This window comes from Acanthochromis polyacanthus, chromosome 1 (assembly GCF_021347895.1).
Source record: "Acanthochromis polyacanthus isolate Apoly-LR-REF ecotype Palm Island chromosome 1, KAUST_Apoly_ChrSc, whole genome shotgun sequence".
Lineage (NCBI taxonomy): Eukaryota > Metazoa > Chordata > Actinopteri > Pomacentridae > Acanthochromis > Acanthochromis polyacanthus.
In genome coordinates this window covers 10,666,983-10,692,622 of record NC_067113.1, presented here as the reverse complement: position 1 = coordinate 10,692,622, position 25,640 = coordinate 10,666,983, and the positions used below count along the sequence as shown (strand labels likewise).

General features: G+C 39.0%; 2 protein-coding genes across 2 annotated transcripts; both read left to right on the top strand.

Moving 5' to 3' along the window:
* The first annotated feature begins 11,750 nt into the window (after positions 1-11,750).
* dnal1 (dynein, axonemal, light chain 1) lies at positions 11,751-16,648 on the top strand. Its single transcript, XM_022192514.2, has 8 exons — positions 11,751-11,850; positions 12,300-12,338; positions 12,494-12,603; positions 14,080-14,135; positions 14,219-14,274; positions 14,463-14,589; positions 14,795-14,935; positions 15,698-16,648. Exons 1-8 carry the CDS (start codon positions 11,848-11,850, stop codon positions 15,745-15,747), a joined length of 582 nt encoding a protein of 193 aa, XP_022048206.1. The 5' UTR covers positions 11,751-11,847; the 3' UTR covers positions 15,748-16,648.
* Positions 16,649-17,420: 772 nt separating this feature from the next.
* tedc1 (tubulin epsilon and delta complex 1) lies at positions 17,421-25,632 on the top strand. Its single transcript, XM_022192512.2, has 8 exons — positions 17,421-17,687; positions 18,975-19,059; positions 19,998-20,218; positions 21,109-21,246; positions 21,542-21,610; positions 22,561-22,647; positions 22,945-23,109; positions 24,703-25,632. Exons 1-8 carry the CDS (start codon positions 17,547-17,549, stop codon positions 25,042-25,044), a joined length of 1,248 nt encoding a protein of 415 aa, XP_022048204.2. The 5' UTR covers positions 17,421-17,546; the 3' UTR covers positions 25,045-25,632.
* Positions 25,633-25,640: the final 8 nt, after the last annotated feature.

Below are 25,640 nucleotides of genomic sequence, written 5' to 3'. Positions count from 1 at the left end.
AGGCTAGATGTCCTCCAAAAAGCAAGATCTGGGGCCCCAGGAACACCTTCAGAGACAGGAGCCTGAGAACCACAGGGACAATAAATAACAGGGGGAGTTCTGATGTCCATGGGATAGACTATATCTTATCTTACATTTTTATTAAAAACTTTTAAAAATATGGATTTTATGTTCATTATGATCATGTCTTTACAAATTCTACAATTGTTTGTTATGGAAACAACCACTTATAGATTAAAAATTACGATACAGCAACAATGATACAAAAAGTCCCGCAATTATATACTGACCCATCCAGGATGACTCAAAAATGATCCATAATTACAGAAAATTAGTCCAGAACGACATGAAATGTGTCCTAAATTACTTGACAATGATCCAAAATGATGAGAAAAGATCCAGGCTGACATAAAGCTTCTTGAAAATGGCAAGAAAATTTTTTAAAATGACTCAGAAATTGTGTAAAAATAACTCAACAATTGTGCAGAATGACTTGAAAATAATCCATAATTACACAAAATTATTCCAGAATAACATGAAATTTGTCCTAAATGACTTGAAAATTATCCTAAAGACACAAAATGATCTAAAATGATGAGAAACGATCCAAGCTGACTTAAAAGTTGTTAAAAAATGCTACAAAACTATCCAAAATGACTCAAAAATTGTTTAGAATGACTTCATGCCTCATAATTAAGGACAAAATTGTCCAGAATGACATGAAATTTGTCCTAAATCACTCAAAAAATTATCCCAAAGACACAAAAATGATCCAAAATGAAGAGAAACAGTCCAAGCTGACATAAAACTTGTTGAAATAACAAGAAAATTAGTCCAAAATGACTTGAAAATTGTCCAGGTCAATTCATAATTGAGGGACTTTTGAAGTTCAGGAGATATATCTTGTGTACATTTTTATTAAAAGTTAAAAAAAAGTTTTTATGTTCATTATGATCATGTCTTTACAAATTTATTAAGGATATGATCACTTATTAATTAAAAAAATGACTGGATATCACTAAAATGTCGATTATGTTACAAAATGTCCCGCAATTATATATTGACCCGTCCAGAATGACTTGAAAATGATCCATAATTACGGAAAATTATTCCAGAATGACATGAAATTTGTCCTAATTGCCTTGAAAATTATCTCAAAGACACAAAAATGATTAGAAGCAATCAAAGCTGACATAAAACTCTGAAAGTGTCTGGTGAGTTGGTGCCATTATGCTGTTGGTGCAGGAACCTGTGGGTTGTGAGGATCTAAACGTTGAGGAGTTAAACTCAAAGAGGTCAGCCAAATTTCTGCCGTCTAAAGTCACCTGACAGACTCTAGTAACAAACCCTGCATTGTCCTATTTCCTACGTGCTTGTAGACTGGAGCTACATCCAGTAACTACTGTTTGTTCTTGTTGTGGTGCACTTGGAGCTAAGATCATAGACAAAGCTGTTGGATTCTACAGCACATCTGCAATGCAACTAAATGTTCATGCCTGACCAGAGTTTCTGCAGTGGAAAGCAACCTATAATGTCTTTTCTTATGTGGCTCTGTGTCAAAATCTAAATTGAATACTTTTCAAGTGCCATAACTTACACTAGTGGTGTTGCAGCTGACCTGAGGAGAATGCAAACACAATCCAGCTGAAGCTAGAGGAAGGCATCTCTAGCTCAGTTTTGGCCCAGACCATCTGGTCAGCTAATCCAGCCCTGACAGAGCTTTGAACATATGATAGGAAGTTATGTATGGATGACCAGTCATCCTCTCATTTTAATCTTTTCATTATGGACACTTTAGCCTGAAAATATGAAGAGTTCATTCGCAAAAACAGGTAACTCCGTTTTCAGAAAACTCATTTTTTAATTGTTTACTTGAGATAATAACAATAATGATAACACTAATAATTTATTTTTTCTCTATTTCGTCATGTATTTTTCTACTGAGTCAAATCCACTCAACTTCAGTTTGATTGATATTATCTCAAGTAAACAATAAAAAAAAATTCTGAAAATTTATCAAAATGGAGTTATCTGTTTTTGCAAATGAACTCTTTATATATTTCTATAGAGGTCTTAAATATTTAAAGTGAAATATCACAACACAACCTGGGGATCTCTGACCTTCTAAAGCCCTTATGAGGTGGTGTTGGTTGAGCACTGTGGTAGTGCAACATGCCTTTAAAGAAGAATCTTCAGTTTGTGTCATGTAATGGATGTGTATGCAGAACATGGTGACTGACTCCAAAATCAGCCAGCTGATATCAACACAACATCCATTTAGTCATGACTACTACAAGAAGTTGTTGCTGTAGGATCATGTGAAGGAGGTGGCTGCTGTGGATCCTGGACACCCTGCTCCACTGATGCTGTGGACACATCCTCATTTTGACCTTGAACAAAGAGATTTTAAAAGCTAAAAATATCATTTTTCAACACTTTTATTTTTTGGAAAGTTTTTTTCCAAAACTTTTCTTTTCTCAGGTACGCTACACGTAAAAATGTAGGTCTGTTCTCCAGAGAAACTGTGAAGAAGGTCAAGGTGTCAGTGAGTCCAGTTTCCTTCACCATCAAAAGGCTCAGAAACTGGAGGAAACTCTGACAGGAAGAAGTCTGGAAGACCCAAAACCACAACAGAATCAGAAGACCAGTTTGTGAGAATCAACAGCTTGGTGATAGGAGCTCACAGGACAACAGCTTCAATCAGATTCATAGTGGTCATAGTAAGAAGTGTCAGTTTAACTGTGAAGAGAAGACTTGGAGCTGCAGGTTTGACAGGTGGAGCTGCAGCAGAAAGCCGTTGCTAAGACGTCAGAATCAGAAAAAGAGGCTTCCTGGACCATGAAACACCACCAATGGACTACTGAAGACTGGAAGAAGGTATTATGGACTGATGGATCTATTTTTTTTTCCCCCTTGTCTGCATTATCTTTCTAGCTGGCCACTGTATCCGATGACAGCATCGAAAAGATCTATGCATTTTTATCTTTGCAGTGAGAAATATTAAATGTGAATCACTGCCAGTGACCTTCACCGGCCCTCCCTTCAGGCTACTCCATCAAATCAAACTTTATTAAACCCCTGATGTGAGCTGCAGGGGAGGGCTGTGATACACCACAGTGTGAAAGAAGGGGAAATAGTGACAGAAAGGACGAAACAAGACAGGCGGGGAGGACGACAAACAGGTATTGTTATTAATTGTGGGTAGCAGTCTAAGTGCTGTGCTAAGCTAAATCCATACAGGAAATAAAGGCTGTAAGAAAACCAGGGACACCAGAGATGTGGGGTCTTGATAGTGGGGAGGTGGTAGGCCCATAGGGATGAGAAAAGGAGGGAGCATGCATCACATGATGTAAAAAGTGTGTGAGGATGCCCAACTCAGCATGTTCTGACGGAACCAATCACTTCTAGAGTAAGTCTCGACAGGAGCTTGAGTATCTGTCAGCATGCATGTGGGTTAATCACTGAATACCCGAGTACCTGCCCATATCCCGGGTGACCACAGCAAGGGGTCCTCCCCGAGCCAGCAGGGCACCCAAGACCCACCACACGGCCCCCCAAAGCCACCGGACGTAGGAACAGCCCCAGGACCCCAAGAGGCACCGATCCGTCTCCCCCAAGGGCACCCAGGACTGATGGATCTAAATCTGAAGTCTGTGGTTCATCAGCAGGATTTTTGTAGCCATCCAGTAGGAGAAAGGATGGTTCCTCAGTGTGGAACATCAACTGTCATACATGGGGGAAGTGTGATGGTCTGGGGCTGTTCTGCTGGATCCAGGGTCGGTTCTTGTACAGAGTGAGAGGAACCCTGAACCGAAACGTCTACCACAGCATTCTGCAGTTCCATGCAGAACCCTCTCGTGTGTTCCTAATTATGATATGGCTGATTTCACAAGAATGTTTTGTGTTTAAATTGAAAAAAAAATACTTCTGGTCATTATTCGAACCTCCAGTAATTGATGCCAGATCTCAGTGGTGAATGCAAAAATAATAAAAAAGTGATCAAACTGCACACTTCACAGCTCAGAAATTTATGCTAAGAAATGTCCAATTTTTTTTTTTAACCAGCCTTTTGAATTTAAAAGCATCTCTTCTGTATTTAGAATAATCTTTTTAACAGGCAGCTTGGCATGTTTTTCTTTTTTTTCCTTTTTAGCTTCCACCCAGAATTAATCTGTACCCTCAAAAGTTTGTGATTCCATCAGTCAATTCATGTTCACCACTGTAGAGAAAAAAAAACCCCACAGCTCCAGACCACTCCCATGCTTTACTGGACCCTCTGTGCTGTCTGATGGGAGTTTTTCTATCAGATTCTTTGAGTGCTTTGAGTTGTGAATGGTTTCCATGTGTCACTCTCCCTCTGTACCATTGGTTTACGAACTGAGTTGTAACTGGTCATTTCCATTGATTTCTGGATCTCTCTTTCCTGCTGTTTCTCACTGGTTTTCTTGATCTTAGTTTACATGAGGGGAAATCTGCTGCTGGTCTTTCTGGTTCTGTGTGTGCCTCTGCTGCTATCAAATCCTTGACGATACATCCAACTGTGGAATGTGCTGCTTCAGTTTGTTGTTGATCTGAAAAATTGTGTGTTCCTCTTTGTCCAAATGGTGTTTGACTTTTCCCTGAGTCACACTTTAAAGCCACAAAAAGTGGACAAAGACATGTCTGCAGCCTAACTATTAATCATTTCTCAATCAATAGACTTTGGTCAAAGTGCACTTGAGGGTTGCATATAGTTGAACTGTCCATTTCAGACTGATAGCATGATGAATTTAAAAGCTATTTGCAAATCTAGCCATACTGGAGGGGGAAGTAAACCAAGTCATGGCCTATAAAATTACCCAATCAAAGCAGCCATTTGTTTTATACAGTCAATCTAATTAATCTGAGTCCACACATAAAAATTTCACAACATATGAAATCAGGCTATGAGCCATGAAGTAATAGTAATAAGTAACAAATAATAACAAGTAATACGTGCACTAAATATGTCCAAATTCTACATGACAAAAGATAGAGTCAAATGTGCTGATAAGGACAGACCTGGACGTTTCGTATCACTGAAGATAAGAAATTAGATTTTCGGTAGTCTTGATGTGTTTTTTAAGTCATTTATTGTAACATTAGAGATGCTAACGATTAGTTGTTAGTTTTTCAAGCCAAACACTTTTCTGGGGTACCTCTATTGGGGAGCAAACACTGGTTTGTGTCCTTTCACATCTTGCACTGACTTTATCAATGTCATTGTCTCTGAAAATCAATTTGTTATTTATGAAGATTATTTTGTCAAAATGAACAACACAAATATATGAGCTCAGTCTCCACTGTAGATTATCTTTATAGTTGGCATGTCTTGTTCCTCTACAGGTTTTGGGCTTTTCGTCTCATTGTTTTCTGTTGAGAAGAGGCTGGAGTTGACTTTGAGGACCCACTCTGAGATTCTCTGGTCCGTGTAGTACTCATCATCACTGTCCTCCTTCAGCCTCTCTGGATGACCTTTGTCTTCAGAGTCCTCAGATACTGTTTCAATAGCTGAGTCATCAGAGCAGAAACCTCTTTGTTGCCTTGGTTCACAGAGACGGGCATCATGTTTAACCCCAACAGTCACCATCATACCAGCGTCATTCTTCTTTTGCTGCAACAGAGGATCCACTGGTTCTGGAGTCACTGTTGCATCTGGCTGCTCATCAAAGGCCTGTTTAATCAGTCTGCTGCAAGTCCTCGAATCCTGGATGGCTTCTTTGTTTCTCGATGCAAGGCCAACACTGATTTTATTATACTTAATAGACTTTTGATTTGGTTTCCCACATTGTGTACCAAACACGCGAAACACCGGGTTTTCTTTTGTTCTGCTGCCAGATGATAAACTTGTACTATATCCTCTGGACTTGATTGGCTCCTTCCTGTGCAGTGTTACAGCAGCAGTAGTTTCGGCTTTGCCAGAGATTGGTCTTGATTCGCTGATCGGTGGCAAAGAGATGTTTGCTGTTAGTCTTGGTTTAGACGCAACCATGCCATGTTTGGATCTACTCACGACGTATGCGGTGTTGTGCTGAAGATTATTGAATGCTTGCATCGATCTGTTGATCCGCTCCAAAGTTTGGCTGTTCCTTTCAAAAACATTCGATCCCCATCGTCCAGACCTTCTGCTCTTGTTCAAATCTGTCCAATCCTGCTTGTTGTGAGCAACTCTGTGTGATGTTTTCATAGTCTCAACACCTTTTTGCTTGCTCTGTTAAGCAAACTGACCGATCCGAAGGTTGCCTGCCAGCTTTCTTTTATACCATTTGGCGCCGCCCACTACAGACAGACATGCACACACACACACACACACACACACACGCACACGCACACGCACACGCACACACACACACACACACACACACACACACACACACACACACACACACACACACACACACACACACACACAGAGTACAGCACACGGTAGTCACTTGATCTGTAACAGTACTCTTTATTGGTCACTGGTTAGGAGCCAAACTCTTTCACAGCTGATCAAGAGTCAAATTAGCAACTCACAAAAGAAAAGTTATTCATAGGAATGTCGGATAATATCAGCCCACTGATATTATCAGCCCGATATTGGCATAAAAATGTAATATCGGTCAATATTGTTGTCTTTTTTTGCCCATCATGAAAACTGATAAAATAATGGCTGGATTTCATCATTTGTGCATTTAGCGACGCGCAAATGATCATCAAACCGTGCTGTGAAGCATGTAAACAAGTGTGCCACATATATCGGTATCAGTATTGGTTGATATTGGAACTGGAAATTGAGAGCTTATATCGACATATCAGCTATGGGCAAAAAAAGCCAATATCGGACATCCCAAGTTATTCCTAACTCTTTCATGTCAACACAAACTGCAGATGTCTTTGAAGGGGCCGTATGTCTTTAATGACTTGATTTTGAGTTGGTCTTGTTTCAATTTTCATCCAAAATGCTTTCTTTTTTTTTAATTACAGGAAATTGGCAAAAGAGTATGTGAACTCTTGGTGATAATTTATGTACATTAAGAGCAGAATACATTAACAGTTGGTAGAACTAATTCTCCACTGAAGTGTCATTAAATTATTACACAAGAAGAGATAATATATAATCTGGGGATGGTTACAGTCTCAGTGGCAGTCCATGGTGTTTCCATCAGCTGTTTATTTTTGTCTTTTCTGATAATTAAATGACATTCTTCATGTACCTTCATTCACTAAGCCTGCTTTCCATACACCCTGTCATTTGCTTTCAGAAATACACCACTTTTTTAATGATCATAACCAAGCATGAGAAAAAGAAAAAAGAAAGCAGCATGTTTTTACTCAAGTTTTTTTGTACACAAATTTATAATGTGCATAGAACAGCTGAGTATAAACGATCTTTAAATCAGTTTTTCCTATAAAGGATGTTTCAAAAAACTCCTCATGCTGTTGAAGTTGGGTTTTCATGAGATTAGACGCCACAAAGATTGGGGGATGCAGTAAAGTTGGCTCAAGATTAAGCATCCCAGAAGACAGCAGGTTGGGTTTAGACTAAGACAAGCTGAAAGACAAACTGAACGGACAAGAGGCTTTCACACAGAACCGGGAGGTATTTAGCCTAGCTTAGCATAAAAACTGGAAGCAAGAGAAAACAGCTAGCAGTGCTCTCACCAAAGTTCAAAAACATGCCTCCAAATGATGCTTGTTGTGTTTTACTGCACGTGTAGGTATAATGTAGGTTAATATAGAATGTGCAACCTCTTGTTTCAATGTGTTTTAATTAATTGTTGTTTTTTAATTTTTTTGTCTTTATTATATAGGACAGTGAAGAGAGAAGGGAAAGTGGGAATAGGATTATATGTACTTTTTTTGTTTCATTGTTTTTGACCTTTCAAGTTAAGATCACTAAACAGTAAGTACATTTTTTAGTTATTTCAACTTAGTATCTTAATTTTACCTCATAGTTTTTAGTCAAAAATAATAAAAACTCAAAGTTCTTAATGTAAACATTCTGTTCAGTCATTTTTAGGCATCATGTATTTTCCATAAAAGCATGTTATATAAGTTATAAGTTGTATTTAAATATTTTGACTTAATTTGTTGTTTTTGTTTTTTTTATAAACTCCTGCTCTGTCCTCTCCTTTAATTCACATCAGTTGTCTTGTCTCACTTCTGGAAAAAACACAAATGACTGTAAATCCAAAATATCGAACTATTCCTTGATATTATCTTGACTTGGATGCACTTTCTTCACCTCATCTGATAAACCCTGTGCTTCGATGGATCCTCCTGTAAAATATTCACAGCTGAGGCCAGTTATTTGATCTGTCACTGTGAATCCATCAGACCAGAGCGTCAGAGCAGGAAACAGTCAGTGTGTACTGCAAACTTAAACCTCAGGCTTCAGTTTCAAGTCACGTTCTCTGTTTAAGAGATCCTCCATCTAAATCCACTTCCTGGTCATTTAATTAATAGTCTATCCAAACGTGGGGAAAGAAGAGGGAATATTTCGTATTACTGCTGACTGGATCTGCCTCAAATGTTCTCACAAAGACTGTTCATTGATGGCTATTCACTGATGATAAGATCTCTCCCTTCAGTTTGTTTGGACATGTACGTCACCGAACATGCTGACATTGTAAACAGTGTGTGTGACCCAGACATCGGCTCTAACATTGCAGTGAGGTTATTGTGAGCTGTTTGGTCTGTGATACTGGACACCACCTGTACCGGCCGCTCAGCACACTGTGAGCTCACTTCTTCCACTCACAGTCACTGAGGGATACACGTTTGTCTTAAGAAGTTTCTGTTTGTTCATAAACTTTTGTAAAAAGACAATTCATTAAATGTGAACATTTCCAGAAGCATAAAAATTTGAAACAAACATTATTTATATGTCATTTTGATGTGATTTTACTGGCCCGGTCCACTTGAGATCAGATTGGGCTGAATGTGGAACCTGAGCTAGAATGAGTTTGACATCCCTAATATAGACAGTGACCCTGCATTTCTTCATGTATAGGCTTTAACCACGGTGTTTTTGATTATCAGGTATTTTACAGTTTAAGGGTACTGACCATCAATGCCATCCTGCTGTTGGAATGTCACATAAACAAGTGCTCTTTTGACTGTTGTTGGAAGACAAAGACTTTTTTTTCAAAGGACTCCATCTCAGCTCAAAACATACAGTCTGAGGGCACATTGAAAGTATGCACAAATGTAAAGTGAAGAAAATCCCAGAAGCTCTCTGAAACATTGTCACATGATGCTTGGACAACACAACGTATCCTGTTTGAACACAGAAGAGTGCTGCTGCCATTAAAGCAAAAGGAGGGGAAAAAATTACAGGGAGATTCTGAAAACATTTTGAATTGTTTTGCTGACATTATAATTTGGAATGAAACATTTCCTTTAAACTTGAAATGTGTGCAAAATACATGGACCTTCATTTGTGGTCTCAGACTTCTTGTCTCCACTATAGATGCTTAGAATTAGGCACTCTCATGCTTTTCTTCCTCTTCTTGGTAGGTCTTTGAAGGTCAACAAGTCCCCTTATTTAGTATGATTCATAAGCCTATTGGGGCTTACAGGCACATAGGCCTCTCTCTCTCTTAACACACACACACACACACACACACACACACACACACACACACACACACACACACACACACACACACACACACACACACACACACACACACACACACACACACACTTCATAGCATCATTATTTTTAGTGGTTGAACGCTACACGACATAAAAATAAGCTGTATTTGTGGACACAGTGACGTAATCCAGTAGGTCAGTACTGTTGCAGCAATAGAGGCCATCATGATGGAGGAAGAAATACAAGAATATAATAAGATATTGTTGAGTCTAAAATACAGTACTTTGAAAGGTCAGAGCTATTCTTAAAAAGCGCGCTGTCATATGGATGTAGTGGCTCTTTAATACAGAAGGCCGCTTTATTACAAGAATCTATCTACAACGTTTAGCATTTAGGCTCAGTGTATGGTATTAGAGGAATGTAAAACCTATAAACTGCCTGCTCTAATTGTTGTTCTTTGATCCGTTGGCATACATATTTGTTAAAAATTCAGATAATACCAGTGTTCACCATTCTCTCTGGTCGTGCTATTTTAAAATCTATCATCTCAGAGTCAGAGGAGGCTTCCATCTCACTTGTATCTCACCAAGGGATTTTTGCTTCTACAACATGGGACACCAGAGCTGGAAACTTTAAAACTCCGTGCAGCGACGTTAAGTTTCAGAGACCGTCGTGGAATCATGACAAACACAAAACAAGAAAACCCCTCAGAGAGCGCAGTCCTCTGCCAAGGCTGCTCAGTCGTTGTATCATTTCTGACAAATGAAATCTTGAAAACATCTGTGGCTGAAATAGCAATAGCAGCAATATAGAAAGTAGCCATTTAATATAGATGTACCCACAAACTAAATGACCTTGCTCTGAGCACAGGCGTGTGTTCTGCATGTGTACGTTATGTACGGATACCGAATCACGTGACCTAAATATGTAGCGGGCGGCAGGAATTGTTGGGACTCAGAAACACCCCCACAATTTAATCAGTTGTTCCTTGGATCATTTCTGAAGGATAAGTCCTGATAAGTCCTCAGAGGTGGATTTGTTGTAGGATCACAATCAGCTGATGTAGTGTTCACTTGTTGTCATGGTTACAGTGACGCCGTGCAGAAATGTTTAACTAATCCATGGATCCAGACTATAAACCGCAAATCTAATCACTTGGTCCTTGTGTCACTTCTGACCTTCCCTAAAAAATGTCATTCGAATCCATTATTCTGTTTTTGAGTAATGTTGCAGACAGACAGACAGACAGACAGACAGACAGACAGACAGACAGACAGACAGATAACTCCGCCACATTCCTTGGTGGAGTAACAGCATTACAAAGTTGTGAAAAATGTTAATATTCAGTTCTGTCTTCATACCATCATATTTCAATATTTTTGCTTCACTGTGAAGCCTGATAATTCTAGAATTATTACTGAAAATCAAACCTCAAAATTTTGTGTCTATGGCCTTTAATACCAAACAAGCAAATATTTATTAATTATATATTAAATATTTATATTTAATATTTGTAATCTCTTTCCTTTAATTGGTCAGTTCTATATTTTAGATATTCAAACAAAGTTCACTTACTTGATAATCACTTGGTCCTTGTGTCATTTCTGACCTTCCACGAAAATTTTATCTAACAATTTTGGCCAGTTGGCATTTTAATGTTGCGACTTATTGGTGTACATAGACATACAAACATCAGCGTGTACAATACATTATTATAAATATCATCTAATATATAACATATTCCTGCGTATCAGAAGTGAATTAGAATTACAGTTAAAACAAATGAGATGTTCATTATTGAATCAAGGTTAAATGCGATACTAACATTTTTCACAGGAGGGCAGCATTGCAGTGCTATATTAAAGGAGATCAGCTATTGAAAGGTGACTATTTCTGACTTCAGTCTGTGATTGATATTAGTAGTATGGACTCATCTTATTGCATCTGAAGGCTCATCATGTTGGGGCTGTGACATTATTTTATCTCCCTTTTGGTTTTGGCTCATCAGGTATCAGTTAGTCTGTTATCCTGGGTCAGGATGCTCAGAGCTGTTATACTCTAATATCTACTGTAGTGGAGACAAACGCACCCGGTCCTGTTCTTTGATTGCAGTTACATCCGAATATACAGTCCATGGCTGTATCTTGTTTTCTAAGTGGGTCAAGCACAGTCAGTCGCACTGCGCAGGCGCAGCTTGTGGGCTGTCAGTGCCATAGCAACCGGAGCAGACATCCATCGTCAACATGGTGAGTGTTGGTTTGGTTTCGGACCGTTTCCGTCGCTGTTTGCGTGTATTTTAGTTGTCGTTTAAGCCCTGTTATCTAAACAGAACATACGGTGACTCTGGGTCTGAGAGTCTAAACTGACGATACAAACAAACTGCTGTTAGCTGCGAGCTAACTGTTTAATTAGCTGGTTAGCTGGTGAAATAACAGGCTAACATCAAGGCAGACCTCACAGTGTGCCGATGTCTGTGTTGGGGTAGTTTGTCCTAATCTTGTGTTGTGATGTGGGTGTAGTATTTAGCAGTAAAACCCCTAAAATACAGACTGTGGTTAAATATTACTAAGACTGTGTGTGTTGACAGTCTGTTGCTCACTGTATGCTGATGCTAGCTTGTTTACCTTGTTTACATTCTGTCATCAGAATATAATTCAGCCTCTCCCTGTCTAACTCAGTGTCTTTATGTCTCCAGGCCAAAGCAGTGACTGTCAAGGAAGCCCTGGCTAAGTGGGTGAGTGGCAAAGACACAGAGGAACATGCAGAACTGTTTCATACACTTAGTTATCTGTGTTCATGTGCAGTTGTGTTGAATTACTGTCCCAGAGCTGTTGAAACTGCATTAATAGGTGTGTGTGTGTGTGTGTGTTTGTGTGTGTGTGTCTGCAGGAGGAGAAGTCAGGAGAGAAAGTGAGCGAGGCTAAAGCCATAAAACTCTATGGTCAGGTTCCACCGATAGAGAAGATGGATGCTTCTCTTACCTCACTCACCAACTGCGAGTGAGTCCTGTTCTCTTTTATTCTGTACTTCATGTCGTATACAGTAAGGTAGTGTACTTTTTATCATCTTGTGTCTTGTTTTTGTCATTTTGTGTCTTGTTATTGCAATTTTGTTTGTAATTTTGCCATTTTGTGTGTCATTTTTGTCACTTTGTGTGTCATTTTTGTCACTTTGTGTGTCATTTTTGTCATTCTGTGTGTCATTTTTTTCAATCCATGTCTAGTTTTTGTCATTTTGTCTCATTTTTGTCATATTGTTTCTCATTTTTGCAATTTTGTCTAATTTCACCATTTTGTGTCTCGTTTTTATTATTTTGTGTCTCATTTTTGTCAATTCATGTCTAGTTTTTGTCATTTTGCGTCTCATTTCGCCATTTTGTGTCTCATTTTTGTCATTTTGTGTGTCGTTTTGCCATTTTATCACATTTTCGTCATTTGCTATCTAGTTTTTTCATTTTGTATCTACTTTTTGTCGTTTTGTGTCTTATTTTGTCATTTTATCTAATTTTTATCATTTTGTATGTATGTTTTTTCATTTGTGTCTACTTTTTGTCATTTTGTGTCTTGTTTTTGCCACACAGCAGCTAGGCTTCTTACTGGTTTTAACAGACGACATCACATCTCCCCTGTTCTACTTCTCTTCATCGGCTCCCTGTCCATTTTAGAAATGCTTTTAAGATTTTACTGATCACTTTTAAAGCTCGCCAGAACCTTGTACCTAGCTATATTTTTGAGATGTGAACCCCGTACGTCCCTACAGCAGCCTTAGATCATCAGGTGGATCCCTGCTGATCGTTCTGGGTCTTCTCTGTCAGGACCCTTGGCTTTGGAATGACCTGCCTGACGAGATGAGGCTCGCTGAATCACTAACTTCTTTAAAGTCACTTCTGAAAACCCGCTTTTATAGACTTGCCTTCCACTGAAGTTCTCTTTTACTCCTCTTCTATCAATCTCTGCCTTTTTATTCCATTTAAAATGTTCACTGGTTGTAGTCCCTCTTTCTAGCCTCCTGATCTTGACGTTTTTCTATCTTTTATTTCCTTTTCAGCTTCTCTCTTAACTCTCGTGTGTGATGCCTCGTTTAACCAGCTTTTAATCAGCTATCCATTCTGTACATTTTTGTCATTTTTAACGTTCTACCCTTCAAAGCAGTTTGTGAAAGTTCTGCTTAAACGATGAGATTATGAAAGCGTTGCCCTTTTATTATGTTGTCCAGCATTTTTTCTGACAGTCACACTAGTATTGACTATACTGAGCATATGCTGTTTGATCCACCAGAAAGGTGTGAAGTACTAAATGAACATTTAGAGCTGCAATGATGCACTGCCTGAAACTTAGAAAAAAAAACTCCTGGTGCTTTGTGCAACAACATATGACTGGTGGAACAGAATAAATCTACATGTTTGTTAATTAATCCAGGTAATAGCTGAATAGAAATCAGAAGTCTGATATGTTTCTGTGCCGTATTCTCCACAGGAAGCTGTCTCTTTCAACAAACTGCATTGAAAAAATCACTAATCTCAACGGCCTGAGTGAGTATCGACTGTATAGATGAAATAAATCTCACATGAAGATATAGAGACATGTTGTAATGAGATGTCCTGTGCCCTTCCAGAGAACCTGAGGATATTATCACTAGGAAGGAATAATATAAAGGTTCTCACTGGGCTGGTAAGTTTTATATGAAGCTAAATTCCTGTTGACCTTTTCCCAGTCTTTCTGGTTTTCTTTTTTTCCTTTCTTGACCCAATCTTTATCACTTTCAGAAGTGGTTACACATGTTAGATTCCTACTTGGTGTGTAGGTTCTTATGCATCAGTTTTGTGTCTCTTTGCGTGCGTGTGTGCGTGCGTGTGCAGGAAGCAGTTGGGGACACGTTAGAAGAACTGTGGATCTCTTATAATTTGATAGAGAAACTGAAGGGAATCCAGTGCATGAAGAACCTGAAAGTCCTCTACATGTCCAACAACCTGGTCAAAGACTGGGGTAGGTTACCTTCAGAAACAATTAAAAACACATTAGATATTAAAAAACACATGACTACATTACACATCACTAAAGATGTCTAACTTTCCAACAGTAGTCTCTTTTGATCAGGTGCTTGTTCTTATTTTGAAGTAAATATATGGATTGTTTGTTGGTGTTTCTTGAAATCCACAGTGTGATTCGATGTCTTTTCTGTCCTGTGCAGGAGAGTTTGTGAGGCTGGCTGACCTGCCGTGCCTCGCTGATCTAGTGTTTGTTGGAAACCCTCTGGAGGAGAAGCATTCAGCTGAGGGAACCTGGATGGATGAAGCCTGTAAGCGACTTCCCAATCTGAAGAAACTAGACGGTACGGTATTCCAGCAGCCATGTATGTCATATAATATAACATGCTGCTATGACAGTACAGGTGCTGCTGAGTCTCGCTCAGCCAGAGAATTCTGCATCATACTTTATTTTAATGGGGGCTTCACAGTGCCTTGGTGGTTAGCACTTTCGTGTTGCAGCTAAAAGATCCCCGGTTCGTGTCCCGGCCTTCCTGGGGTCTTCCTGCATGGAGTCTCATGTTCTCCTGTACATGTGTGGCTTTTCTCCAGGTTCTCCAGCTTCCTCCCACAGTCCAAAAACATGCTGAGGTTAATTGGTGATTCTAAATTGTCTGTAGGTGTGAATGTGAGTGTGATTGTTTGTCTCTATATGTAGCCCTGTGACAGACTGTTACCTGTCCAGGTGAACCTTCACCCTCAGTCAGCTGGATAGACTCCAGCCCCCATGACCCTAATGAGGATTAAGCGGTGTATAGAGGATGGATGGATGGACTTTATTTTCATTATGATATAGCTTGAAAAAATTGTTCTGAGTTATTTGTATTTTTTAAAATTTCTTAGACATTGTTCAATACTTAGGAACAGGTTACATTATTCCTTCTTTTAAACCTCCTAGAAAATGAAAAATGAGACCACAGACCTGTAAATGTCACCAAAATGGATTTAAGTCTGTGAAATAAAAAGGAGAAAAAAATAGTGACTACTGTTGATATAGTCAGTTATAAGGCGCATGATAGTAATAAGTTGTTGCTTAGAGATGTAATAAATTTTTGTGTTGTTTTCAGGAACCCCAGTAATCAAACAGGAAGAGGACGAAGCAGAGGGAGAGAGCTGAGAAGCCTTAATGTCTGAAACATTCCAACCTCTTTCCTGAAGAGTCTTCCTTTTTTTAAGTGTTCTATGGTTTATCATGGTGCTTTTCTTTGTAGAGAATTATTTTTTACACCAAACTTTGTTGAAAATCAACAAGCACAAAATAACCAACAAATGCAAAATGTTTGACAATTGAAAAGGTCTTTTACATTAACAATACAGGCCTTGTGGGTTTGGGACCAGGATGGGGGTTTGATGAGGTCTTAGAAATGAAACCAAATGAGCACATTTCCCTAATTCTGTTTACAGCATTAGGACTTTTTACTGTCACACTGTGAAGGATGTTGAAGGTAATATGAACTTTTCTCGATGCCTGAAAATTGACTGTGGTGGTACAGGGCTGAGAATAGCCAATGACTCTGTGTTGTTCTTACCAGGAGAATTACAATCTATCATTCTATCATTCTCAGATAGCAGTCAGCGGTAGCCTTAGAACAGGAGGTCACATTAAAGGCAGCTATCTCTCTCATTGGGGAATAAAAGGACCGTCTCTAGATAAGTTGCAGCAACCGTTGGGCTAAACTTGTACGACCAAAATTTATCCACAGCTGTTTGGTACTGTGCTGTTAAAGATCTTTCTGGAAATAGGTTATTGAGGTAGTTAAAGTCTAAACTTTATTTTTCTTTGAATTACATGTAAAAGAAGAAAACAGTTATTTTTTGCAGCTAGGATTTGGAGCTAAAGTTTCCACAACGTTCCAGTTCTGGTGAATGCACGTAGCTTTCCTTCCTCATACTACGTCTGTGTACATTGATTTTTATGTTTTAAATTATTTTTTGGCATGTTTGTACATGTAATTTTTGGATGTTTATGATTTTTAATGATTTTGATATTTTGAATAAATACTATTATTATAACATTTGATCTTCTCAGTTGAACCTTAACCTCTAAGTTGGTAACATACAAAAGTACAGTACAGAAGGATTTCTCAATGAAACAAAGACATTTCAGTGTTATTAGAAATATGTACTATAGAGATTCAAGATTGAACACCTTTATTTATCACTATTATACACAATGTAAGGAGCAATGAGTTACTGAGGGTCATGTGATTGGCACATAAAATAACAGTGTAATTATGTCATATATAATACTGCAAGAAAGTAAGTAAAATAAATAACTTACCAATAGGTATATTGTATCACTCAAAGGAAACATTTATACTCATGCTTTTTGTACTTTAACCCACTGCAAAAATACATCAATTTCATTATATATATATATACACACACACACACACACACACACACACACACACACACACACACACACTACTACTGCTCTCATTCGATAAAGTGCGGTAACGTGTTCATTTATTCATTTTTATTTTTTTTATTTTTTTGTCAATATTTGTGTCTTACAGGGATCAGGACGTTCAACGGATCACACTTACACAATTAGAAACAAATACGATTTTGAATGCAAGAATTTTATGCTAAATCTAGTAATTTTTTATATTTGTTTGATTTATTTATAGAATATAACCTGCGTTCTCACTTCTGCTTAAATTTGGGTGCAACTTTAAAAAGAACAATAAATCCCGCCCACCACCCTCATCATGTCATTTTCATTGGTTAACATATATGTCAATCAATATATCGTCCATTTGCTTCCTTGGTAACGGCAACATACCCGGAAGTTATTGTCTTGGCGGCGAAATAGCAGCAGCTCAAAACGGTAGAAACGTGTTTGTAGAAGAAGTTAAGCTATGTGAGCAGATGGAACATTAGTCCCGGACTCTGTAGGATCTGCTGGCTGTCATGCAGCGGACTAAAGCCTCTGTGAGTGTGGAGGTGAAGCAGGTGGTCGGAGCTCTGTGCAGACTTCTAGCGGCGGTCGGTGTGGACTCAGTCCCGGCACCGGAGAGCTTCAGACGGGCAAAGTTTGGTGGAGGAGCCGAGGTGGGTTCAGCTTCTGGTGCCTCGGTCAGGGCTGGAATATCTAAAGATATTCTCTTAAGTGCTACTTGTACGAGTACTTTCTCAAGCCTTTACATATTATGCTCTTTAATTTCCTCCACTACAGTCCATAGTTTTTACTCCATTGCCTTCATTTAAAAGCTTTAGTTCCTTTTTAAAGCTTCATCACTCAGATTAATACATCAGTTTATAAAGGGCAACAAGCTGTACAAAACTATTCAAATTTAAGATGAGTTCCACCTGGGTCAGTCTATAATTGAGGGACTTTTGAAGTCCATGGGATATATCTTGCATGCATTTTATTAAAAGTACATAAATTCATGTTTTTATGTTCATTATGATCACATATTCACAAATTCCATAATTATTTATTATGAAAACAATCACTTATTAATAAAAAATGACTGGATATCACTAAAATGTCAACTAAATAACTGTCTGAATTTAATACCAACCACCTTCTGAATAGCTAAACAATAATAAAATGAGCTCATTCAGAAATAGTTTGTATTGTGTTCTTCTTGTTAAGTTGAGATAATCATGACAGATATTTCTTTTTGGCAATATATCACATTTTATATGGGAAATAACAAATTATATCTGTGTCTGAGAAATCACTTTCAGCTAAGTTACCCATTACTAAAACACCTCTCAAAGAAGAGTGTTAATTCCACAGAGAGCGTAGAGCAACTTTTACTAGTATGGAGCAACTTTTACTTATTAAGATCAGCTTTACCTAATATACCCTACCGTTCAAAAGTTTGGAGTCACTCAGAAATATCCTCATTTAGAAAGAAAATCATTTTTTTTCAATGAAGATAACATGAAATGAATGATAAATCCAGTGCAAATGTTGTTAATGTGGTAAATGACTATTGTAGCTGGAAACGGCTGATTTTTAATGGAATATCTCCATAGGGGTACAGAGGAACATTTCCAGCAACCATCACTCCTGTGTTCTAATGCTACTTTGTGTTAGCTAATGGTGTTGAAAGGCTCATTGATGATTAGAAAACGCTTGTGTAGTTATGTTAGCACATGGATGAAAGTGGGAGTTTTCATGGAAAACATGGAATTGTCTGGGTGACCCCAAACTTTTGATGGGTAGTGTATATTATAGGATTAGACATTTAGATAAAATAACCAAGGATGCAGAGGAATCAGTAAAGACACAGTGTCACCTTAAAACAAACAAAGAAAAGTCTGTAAAACAGGCCCATTGTACCATTCATACTGACAGAGTCTCTCTTTCTGCTTGATGTTTTCCAGGAGGATCAGTTTTGGCAGCTTCTTGCCAGCATCCTTCAGAAAACTGCCGTCGTTTCATCTGAAGTCGGTCTACAGCTGAGAGGAGGTCAGTGAAGACACTTGGCACTTATGTTAAGTGAAAAATTAAATTGAGTAACAGATTCTATGGTACCAGTATCTGTATGATTGTGTGGGGAGTGTACCTGTTATACCATCCAAAATAAACCAAGTGATGTCCAGTGATGCTGTTGAAAACTACTCCAGATGTGTTAAACCTACAGGTGATGTGACCAGAGGCTGCCACATGTCTGTTTGTCTTATTGTTTAAACTATGGCGCCTCGGGAAGCGATTCAGTTGGTACGAGACACATCATTCAGAGGTTAGGACTCGTTAACACCAGGGACCAAGATTATCATGGGAAGACAGGCTCCCAATGCCATAAATTACACTTAGTTTAAGAATTTGTAATCATACTATTCCTACAATGGCAAATTTTACACAGTAGAATTTTGTTTAAAATAACATGATATGATTATATTTAAAGAAAGTGTATAATAATGTCTGTTGACTGCCCAGCCTCTTCTTGAATGTCCCATCACATCAGAGAGGACATTTCTACATGGAACAATGGAATACTGTGCCTTTGTTTATTTTTATCCTTTAAGTTTTAATTAAATATGACTTTTACAGACTGGATCTAAAAGTTTATAAAGACACATTATCCAGTATAAAGGATGAGATGTCTCTGTTTGATTCCATATTGTCCATATTATTCACTTCATCTGTAATTCTTTAATGTGTGGAAACTTTGGGACACTAAATATAATTTCAAAATAAAGGTTCGAAGGGTTTGAGCCCTATGCTGACAGGCCTACCAAGACGTCTGAGTGGTTATGATTCTTCTGTTTTTTCTTCGTGTTGTGCTTCTTTGCTCTCTCCCTGAACCATCATGCATCCACAGTTCAGACCCTGACGTCTCTTGCAGGGTTGACAGTAGATTTTTGGACTTGCTGAGTGTCATATTGTGTTTTCTTTGTGTGCAGCTTCGGAGAACAGAAAGTTTGTGGCTGCAGGGCTGTGGCAGACCGGCTACCATGCTGACTGGATGTATGAGAGGGAGGGAGGAGATGCAGAGGGAGGAAGGAGTTTCTCCAGCAGAGATCTCCTCCTGGCGCTGGGCTGGCTGCTCGCTGCAGGAACGCTGGAGAAACTGTTGACTCAGCGAGTACAGCAACTGGACAAAACCCTCCTCACGCCTGTACCTGTAAGTATGACTGGTGTCCTGTTAACACCACAATAGAACGCCTCTAAACAGAACTCTGTATTTATCATAAGTTTGGAGTCACCCATGAAAACTCAACCCTGATGGTCCTCTGTTGGTAAGGTTAGTTGGTAAGTGTGTGCTGTTTGTGTCTAGGTCATTCACTGTGCCTCAGGTTGTGGCATTTTGACACAGTAAGATATAGTATTTAGGTCTACACCGAGCCCTCCTGCTAGTTGGACCTGCTCAGTTTTGCATTCCATTTTAAACTTCCTGATGAACAAGATCCTGTGATGCTAAAACTCCTTCTCTTGGGTCAGAAAATCACTTCCAGCCACAAAGGATCAATCCATTGTATTCTGTCAGACAATTCTCAGGTCAGTGTCTGCTGGCTAGTCCTTGTTGCATGAAGCTACCAGTCTGAGGACCACCAGGTTTTGCTTTTAGGAACTATGTAAGCTCGTACCTACACTGCTGTTCAAAAGTTTGGGGTTATCCAGAGAATTCCATGTTTTCCATGAAAACTCCCACTTTTATCCATGTGCTAACATAACTGCACAAGGGTTTTCTAATCATCAATGAGCCTTTCAACACCATTAGCTAACACAATGTAGCATTAGAACACAGGAGTGATGGTTGCTGGAAATGTTCCTCTGTACCCCTATGGAGATATTCCATTAAAAATCAGCTGTTTCCAGCTACAATAGTCATTTACCACATTAACCATGTCTACACTGGATTTATCATTCATTTCATGTTATCTTCATTCAACAAAAATCTGCTTTTCTTTCTAAATGAGGACATTTCTAAGTGACCCCAAGCCTTTGAACGGTATTGTGCATATTTGTGTTTGTGTCTTTCTAAGGCTGTAATCTCTACTCTCCGTACATCAGGGGAACCTTCACCTCTCCAGTGAGCTTCAGTTTGACTCTGCCTCTTTACGGAGACTCCAGTGGCTCATCGGCTGTCTCAGACACCAGGGACGGATCCTGCTGTCCATGCTTCAAGAGAGAACTCGACTGCTTCATGCTGTAAGGAATATTTCTACTAGCTGCCAAGGAATCCCCTGCTCAGAGTTCAATAAATGTGAGGGATGAGGAGGATTAAAAATGGCATTACTCAGTTACATGCAAGACATTTTGACCTTTAATAATTTACAAAATACCATAAGACAGCACCGGTACATTAACATTGTCGTGTTCTTAAATCTCATGGGCGACTGACGTTTCTGTCCCAGTCAGTGTGACTGTCCAGAGACAGCCTGATGTTTAAAGGGTTCATTCACTTATTTGTTGAACAGACTGTGATATTTGACTGTATCCTCAGGTTTTTTCTGCCAGCCTCTCCTCCGCTGCATCTCCCTCTTTTGGTCAGAGCTCTGTGATATTAAAGGAGGTACGTGCATTAGGCTATTTTTTTTCCTCACTGTTGACCTGTTGCTGGTAGTTTTAAAAGTCTCTTCAGTATTTTTGTTGGTTCACATATAGCCTTCTTCATGGTTGTCAAAGCTGAACACATGTCAGCGTCCATGAACAGCTCATAATGGCCGGACACCATCACAACCACAACACATACTGGGGTAAAATCTCTATTAATTACCCTCACTAGCTCAGCCAGCTTGCTGTGTGTTGCAGCTGAACAATACCCTGAAGTTTGTATGATGAAGACTGCTGGGGCACTGATTTGTTCTTATCAGTATCTGATGATGCAGGTTATTGTTTCTAATGTAAGTTATTAATATTGCTTTCAGCTATCACAAACCGTCAGTAAACCTGAGGTTTGCTCTAGTCTAGAATAATGTTGGAGGAAATATTCACATTGTTTACTGAAGTTAATTTACTAACATCATTCCTGCTGTCCGCTACAGGTCACGATTCGGTATCCGTACATAATGTACACATGCATAACACACGCCTGTACTCAGCACAGGGTCATTTTCATCCGTTGAAAATGATAGAGAGACTGAGCAGCCTTGGTGGAGTTCTGCACTCTCTGAGTGCTTTGCTTGGTGTACATTTGACTTAATTTCCAATCATTTTGTTGTAGTTGTTCTGTGCCAAAAGAAAAGACGTACCTTCTGAACTCAAAAGACTTACTTAATGTAATAATCCAATTTTAAATAATTCATACACGTTATAATTTTCCTACCTAAAGACTAATGTTAGTTGCATTTTTGATTTAATTCCTGTAACGGTTGAGTTGTTCTCTGTTGTTAATTGCGGTCTGTATTCTTCATAAAGTGATTTTTTTTATCTAATTAAATGCTAAATGGTAGTTTTCACATTCTTGAGTCCATATACCAAATGTCAGCGTACTTCAAGGTGCTTTTATGTGTCTTTATAAAGGACTGGGTTCGCGTCCGACAGCTCTGTGACCTCCTAGAAGCATATCTGAATTGGAGACAGGTGGAGGAAATCTTCTGGACATGGATGGTGCGTCTCATGCAACAACACACAGGAAAACACCAGCACAAATATCGACTCTCAGAAGATGGATGCACGTTTCCTAATGTGGCTGATTACCCTTCAATATGCAAATTATTAGTTTTCAAACAGGAAACAGGCAGATTCACACCAGCGTTTATTAATGACTGAACTGTGACGCAGTTTTTGCTCTGACCCACTTATACAAGTATCACTCCAACCTACTGGATTTGCTAAAATCTCCCTCCATGTCCTCCAAGATGCAAGCAGCCAAATGTGTGTTTGTGTGTTTGTGTTTGAATGTAGGACAGCGTGGTGGAATGTCATCTGTCTGGTCCTGTTATCAAAAGGCCTACACATGCACCGAGTGGGAGTCCAGGAGTGTGTCACCACGGAACCTGGGGGCTGGACAAACCGGACGACGTGCTGTTAGGACTTCCTGCTGACACACACGCATCCACACCAACACAGGTCAGTGTTTTCACCACACAAGTAAAGGAACCCTGTAGAAATTATGTATTTGGTGGATTTTCCAAGAAACAGCTGCACATCTAAGGAAACATGCTCGGTTACTTTCCTTCTCAGAGGAACTCATGTGCTGATGTCAGGATGTGGTTAGCCTAGCTTAGCATAAGGACCAGAACAAGCAGCTAGCCTGACCCAAACTGAGATGTGAAAATGAGATTTTAGGATGAGTACAGGAATCGGTTTTTAATGAAAAATAATTACATGAGTGACTAAATTCAGTGGGTGAGCATGCATTTCTTTCTTTATTTTTGCCTCTGTGTAGCCATGACAGTACAGAACCTGGTAAATGTACTTTGTAGCTGCACACAGTCACTGCATCTAACTGCTGTTCATCAAACATACTCCTACCATGTAACGTTCCTGTTTGAGTTCATCTTTCCAAAATATTTTTTGAAAAATACTGACCAAATAGTTCACCATGAGTATGCAAAAACATTTTTTAAAATTATTTGCTTTGTGCTGTAGGACATTAAATATGGAAGAAAGTGCCTCTGATTGTGTTCTGGCCTGGCTGTTTTAAAGAGGCCTACCTGATTATGCAGTTTTTATTAGGTGGCACTGCTGGTCAGTTTATGGAACAGTGCAGTAACTTCATGTTCTCACATCCAAACACCAACTTTGCTTGAATATCTAAAATATAAAATTCACTGAATAAATAAAAGACATTACAAACGTATTGATTATTTGCCAGTCCTGGTACTCAGTACTTCCTTTACCTGTTTGGTATTAAAGCCCACAGGCACAAAATTTTGAGGTTTGATTTTCAGCCTTAATTCTAGAATTAGTGGCCTTCAAAGTACAAATATTGAAGTGTGATAGTATGAAGACAGAGCTGAATATTAATGTTTTTCACTACTTTGTAATGTTGTTACTCTACCAAGGAACGTGGCAAAGTTATGTGATGATAGGCATTGGTTTGTCTGTCTGTCTGTCTGTTAGCAACATTACTCAAAAATGGACAAACACATTTGAATGAAATTTTCAGGGAAGGCCAGAAATGACACAAGGACCAAGTGATTATATTTTGGCAGTGATGCAGCTTATAGTCTGGATCCACGGATTGGTTACAGATTTCTGTATCATTGCCAGATAGCGGCACGGTGTCACTGTAACCATGACAACAAATGAACACTACATGATCACATGATTGTGATCCTATTACAAATCCATCGCTGAGGACTTATCAGGACTTATCCATCAGAAATGATCCAAGGAACAACTGATTAAATTGTGGGGGTGTTTCTGAGTCCCATCAATTCCTGCTACATATTTAGGTCACGTGATTCGGTGTCCCTACATAACGTACACATGCAGAACACACGCTCATTTAGTTTGTGGGTACATCTGTATTAAATGAACACATTTTATTTTGATGTGATTTCTGATCATCAATAACTAATAAACAAATGCTGCATTTCTGACATATGGGGGAATGAGCAGCCTTGGAGGAGTACCGTGTTCTCTGAGGGCTTTTCTGGTTCTTGTTGATGTCTTCTGTTGTGTTTCTGTCTCAGTTTCATTTGTTTTCTCTCTCAGGAACAACAGAGGAGAGGCAGAGGGGACGCAAAGGACAGAGAGGGAGGAGAAAAGAGTCGAGTTGGACCTCCTTTTCCATCTTCTCTTCCCTCTGTGCCGTTCCTCAGTCAGGTTTATCGAGCCCGACTCCAGGCTGAGAAGCCGGTCAGACAGCACAGAGCTGAGGACCTCCACAGCAGGACGGAGGCTTCAGATGAGCTGAAGGCGTCTCAGGCTGTTCAGCTGCTGCTTCACGCTGAGGCTCTGCTGCTGGAGAGGAGGGACCGGCAGAGACTGGCCAATAGGACGCAGCTGCAGGAGATGATTGGCAGCCAGAATGAACTGGTGCTGATACCTCCATAGATGTTTAGTTTTTATTTAAATGGCTCCATTTTGCAGTAAATGGGATGCTCAGGACCTGTATGTAACGTATCTGGGTTTTGTTCTGACATTTCAGGCTCCATCTTTCTGGATTTGGAAATTGTTTTTCATTTGCCAAGTAATTAACCTGACAATAGACAACTATATTGTTTGTTGCATTTTTTCACATTCACAAGGAAATAAGCTTTAAGTACATAAACTTAGTGTAGTGCAAAGTAGCACAGTGTGAATAAAAGAGGCACAAGAAAGGAAGAACTGAAAGATAATAAACAAGCATTTCCAGATTTATTACATTTGCTAAGTGACTTTTTAATAAATGAAACAGTAAATAAATAATGAAACATGCACATGTCCTTAGAGCGTCTGCAGGTTTTTGACAAATGAACTGTATAATTCAGAAAACAATGTTTCTTATAATCTATTTAATCATGGTTTTCCAGATGATTGGTGCTTATAGGTTGTGGTCTAATGCTGTACAGGTACATGGTAGCCTCACTGGTAATGTATGTTATACCACTACTTTATTGTGTTGTTTCTGAACTTCATATTAAAGCCTAAAGTTCTTGGTAATGCCTGAT

Coding starts and splice junctions, on each gene's coding strand:
- tedc1 (XM_022192512.2), top strand. CDS start 17,547: ATGCAGCGGACTAAAGCCTCTGTGAGTGTGGAGGTGAAGCAGGTGGTC. Junction 17,688..18,974: donor AGTTTGGTGGAGGAGCCGAG/GTGGGTTCAGCT, acceptor GATGTTTTCCAG/GAGGATCAGTTTTGGCAGCT. Junction 22,648..22,944: donor AAATCTTCTGGACATGGATG/GTGCGTCTCATG, acceptor GTTTGAATGTAG/GACAGCGTGGTGGAATGTCA.
- dnal1 (XM_022192514.2), top strand. Junction 12,339..12,493: donor AGGAAGCCCTGGCTAAGTGG/GTGAGTGGCAAA, acceptor GTGTGTCTGCAG/GAGGAGAAGTCAGGAGAGAA. Junction 14,590..14,794: donor CAACCTGGTCAAAGACTGGG/GTAGGTTACCTT, acceptor TGTCCTGTGCAG/GAGAGTTTGTGAGGCTGGCT.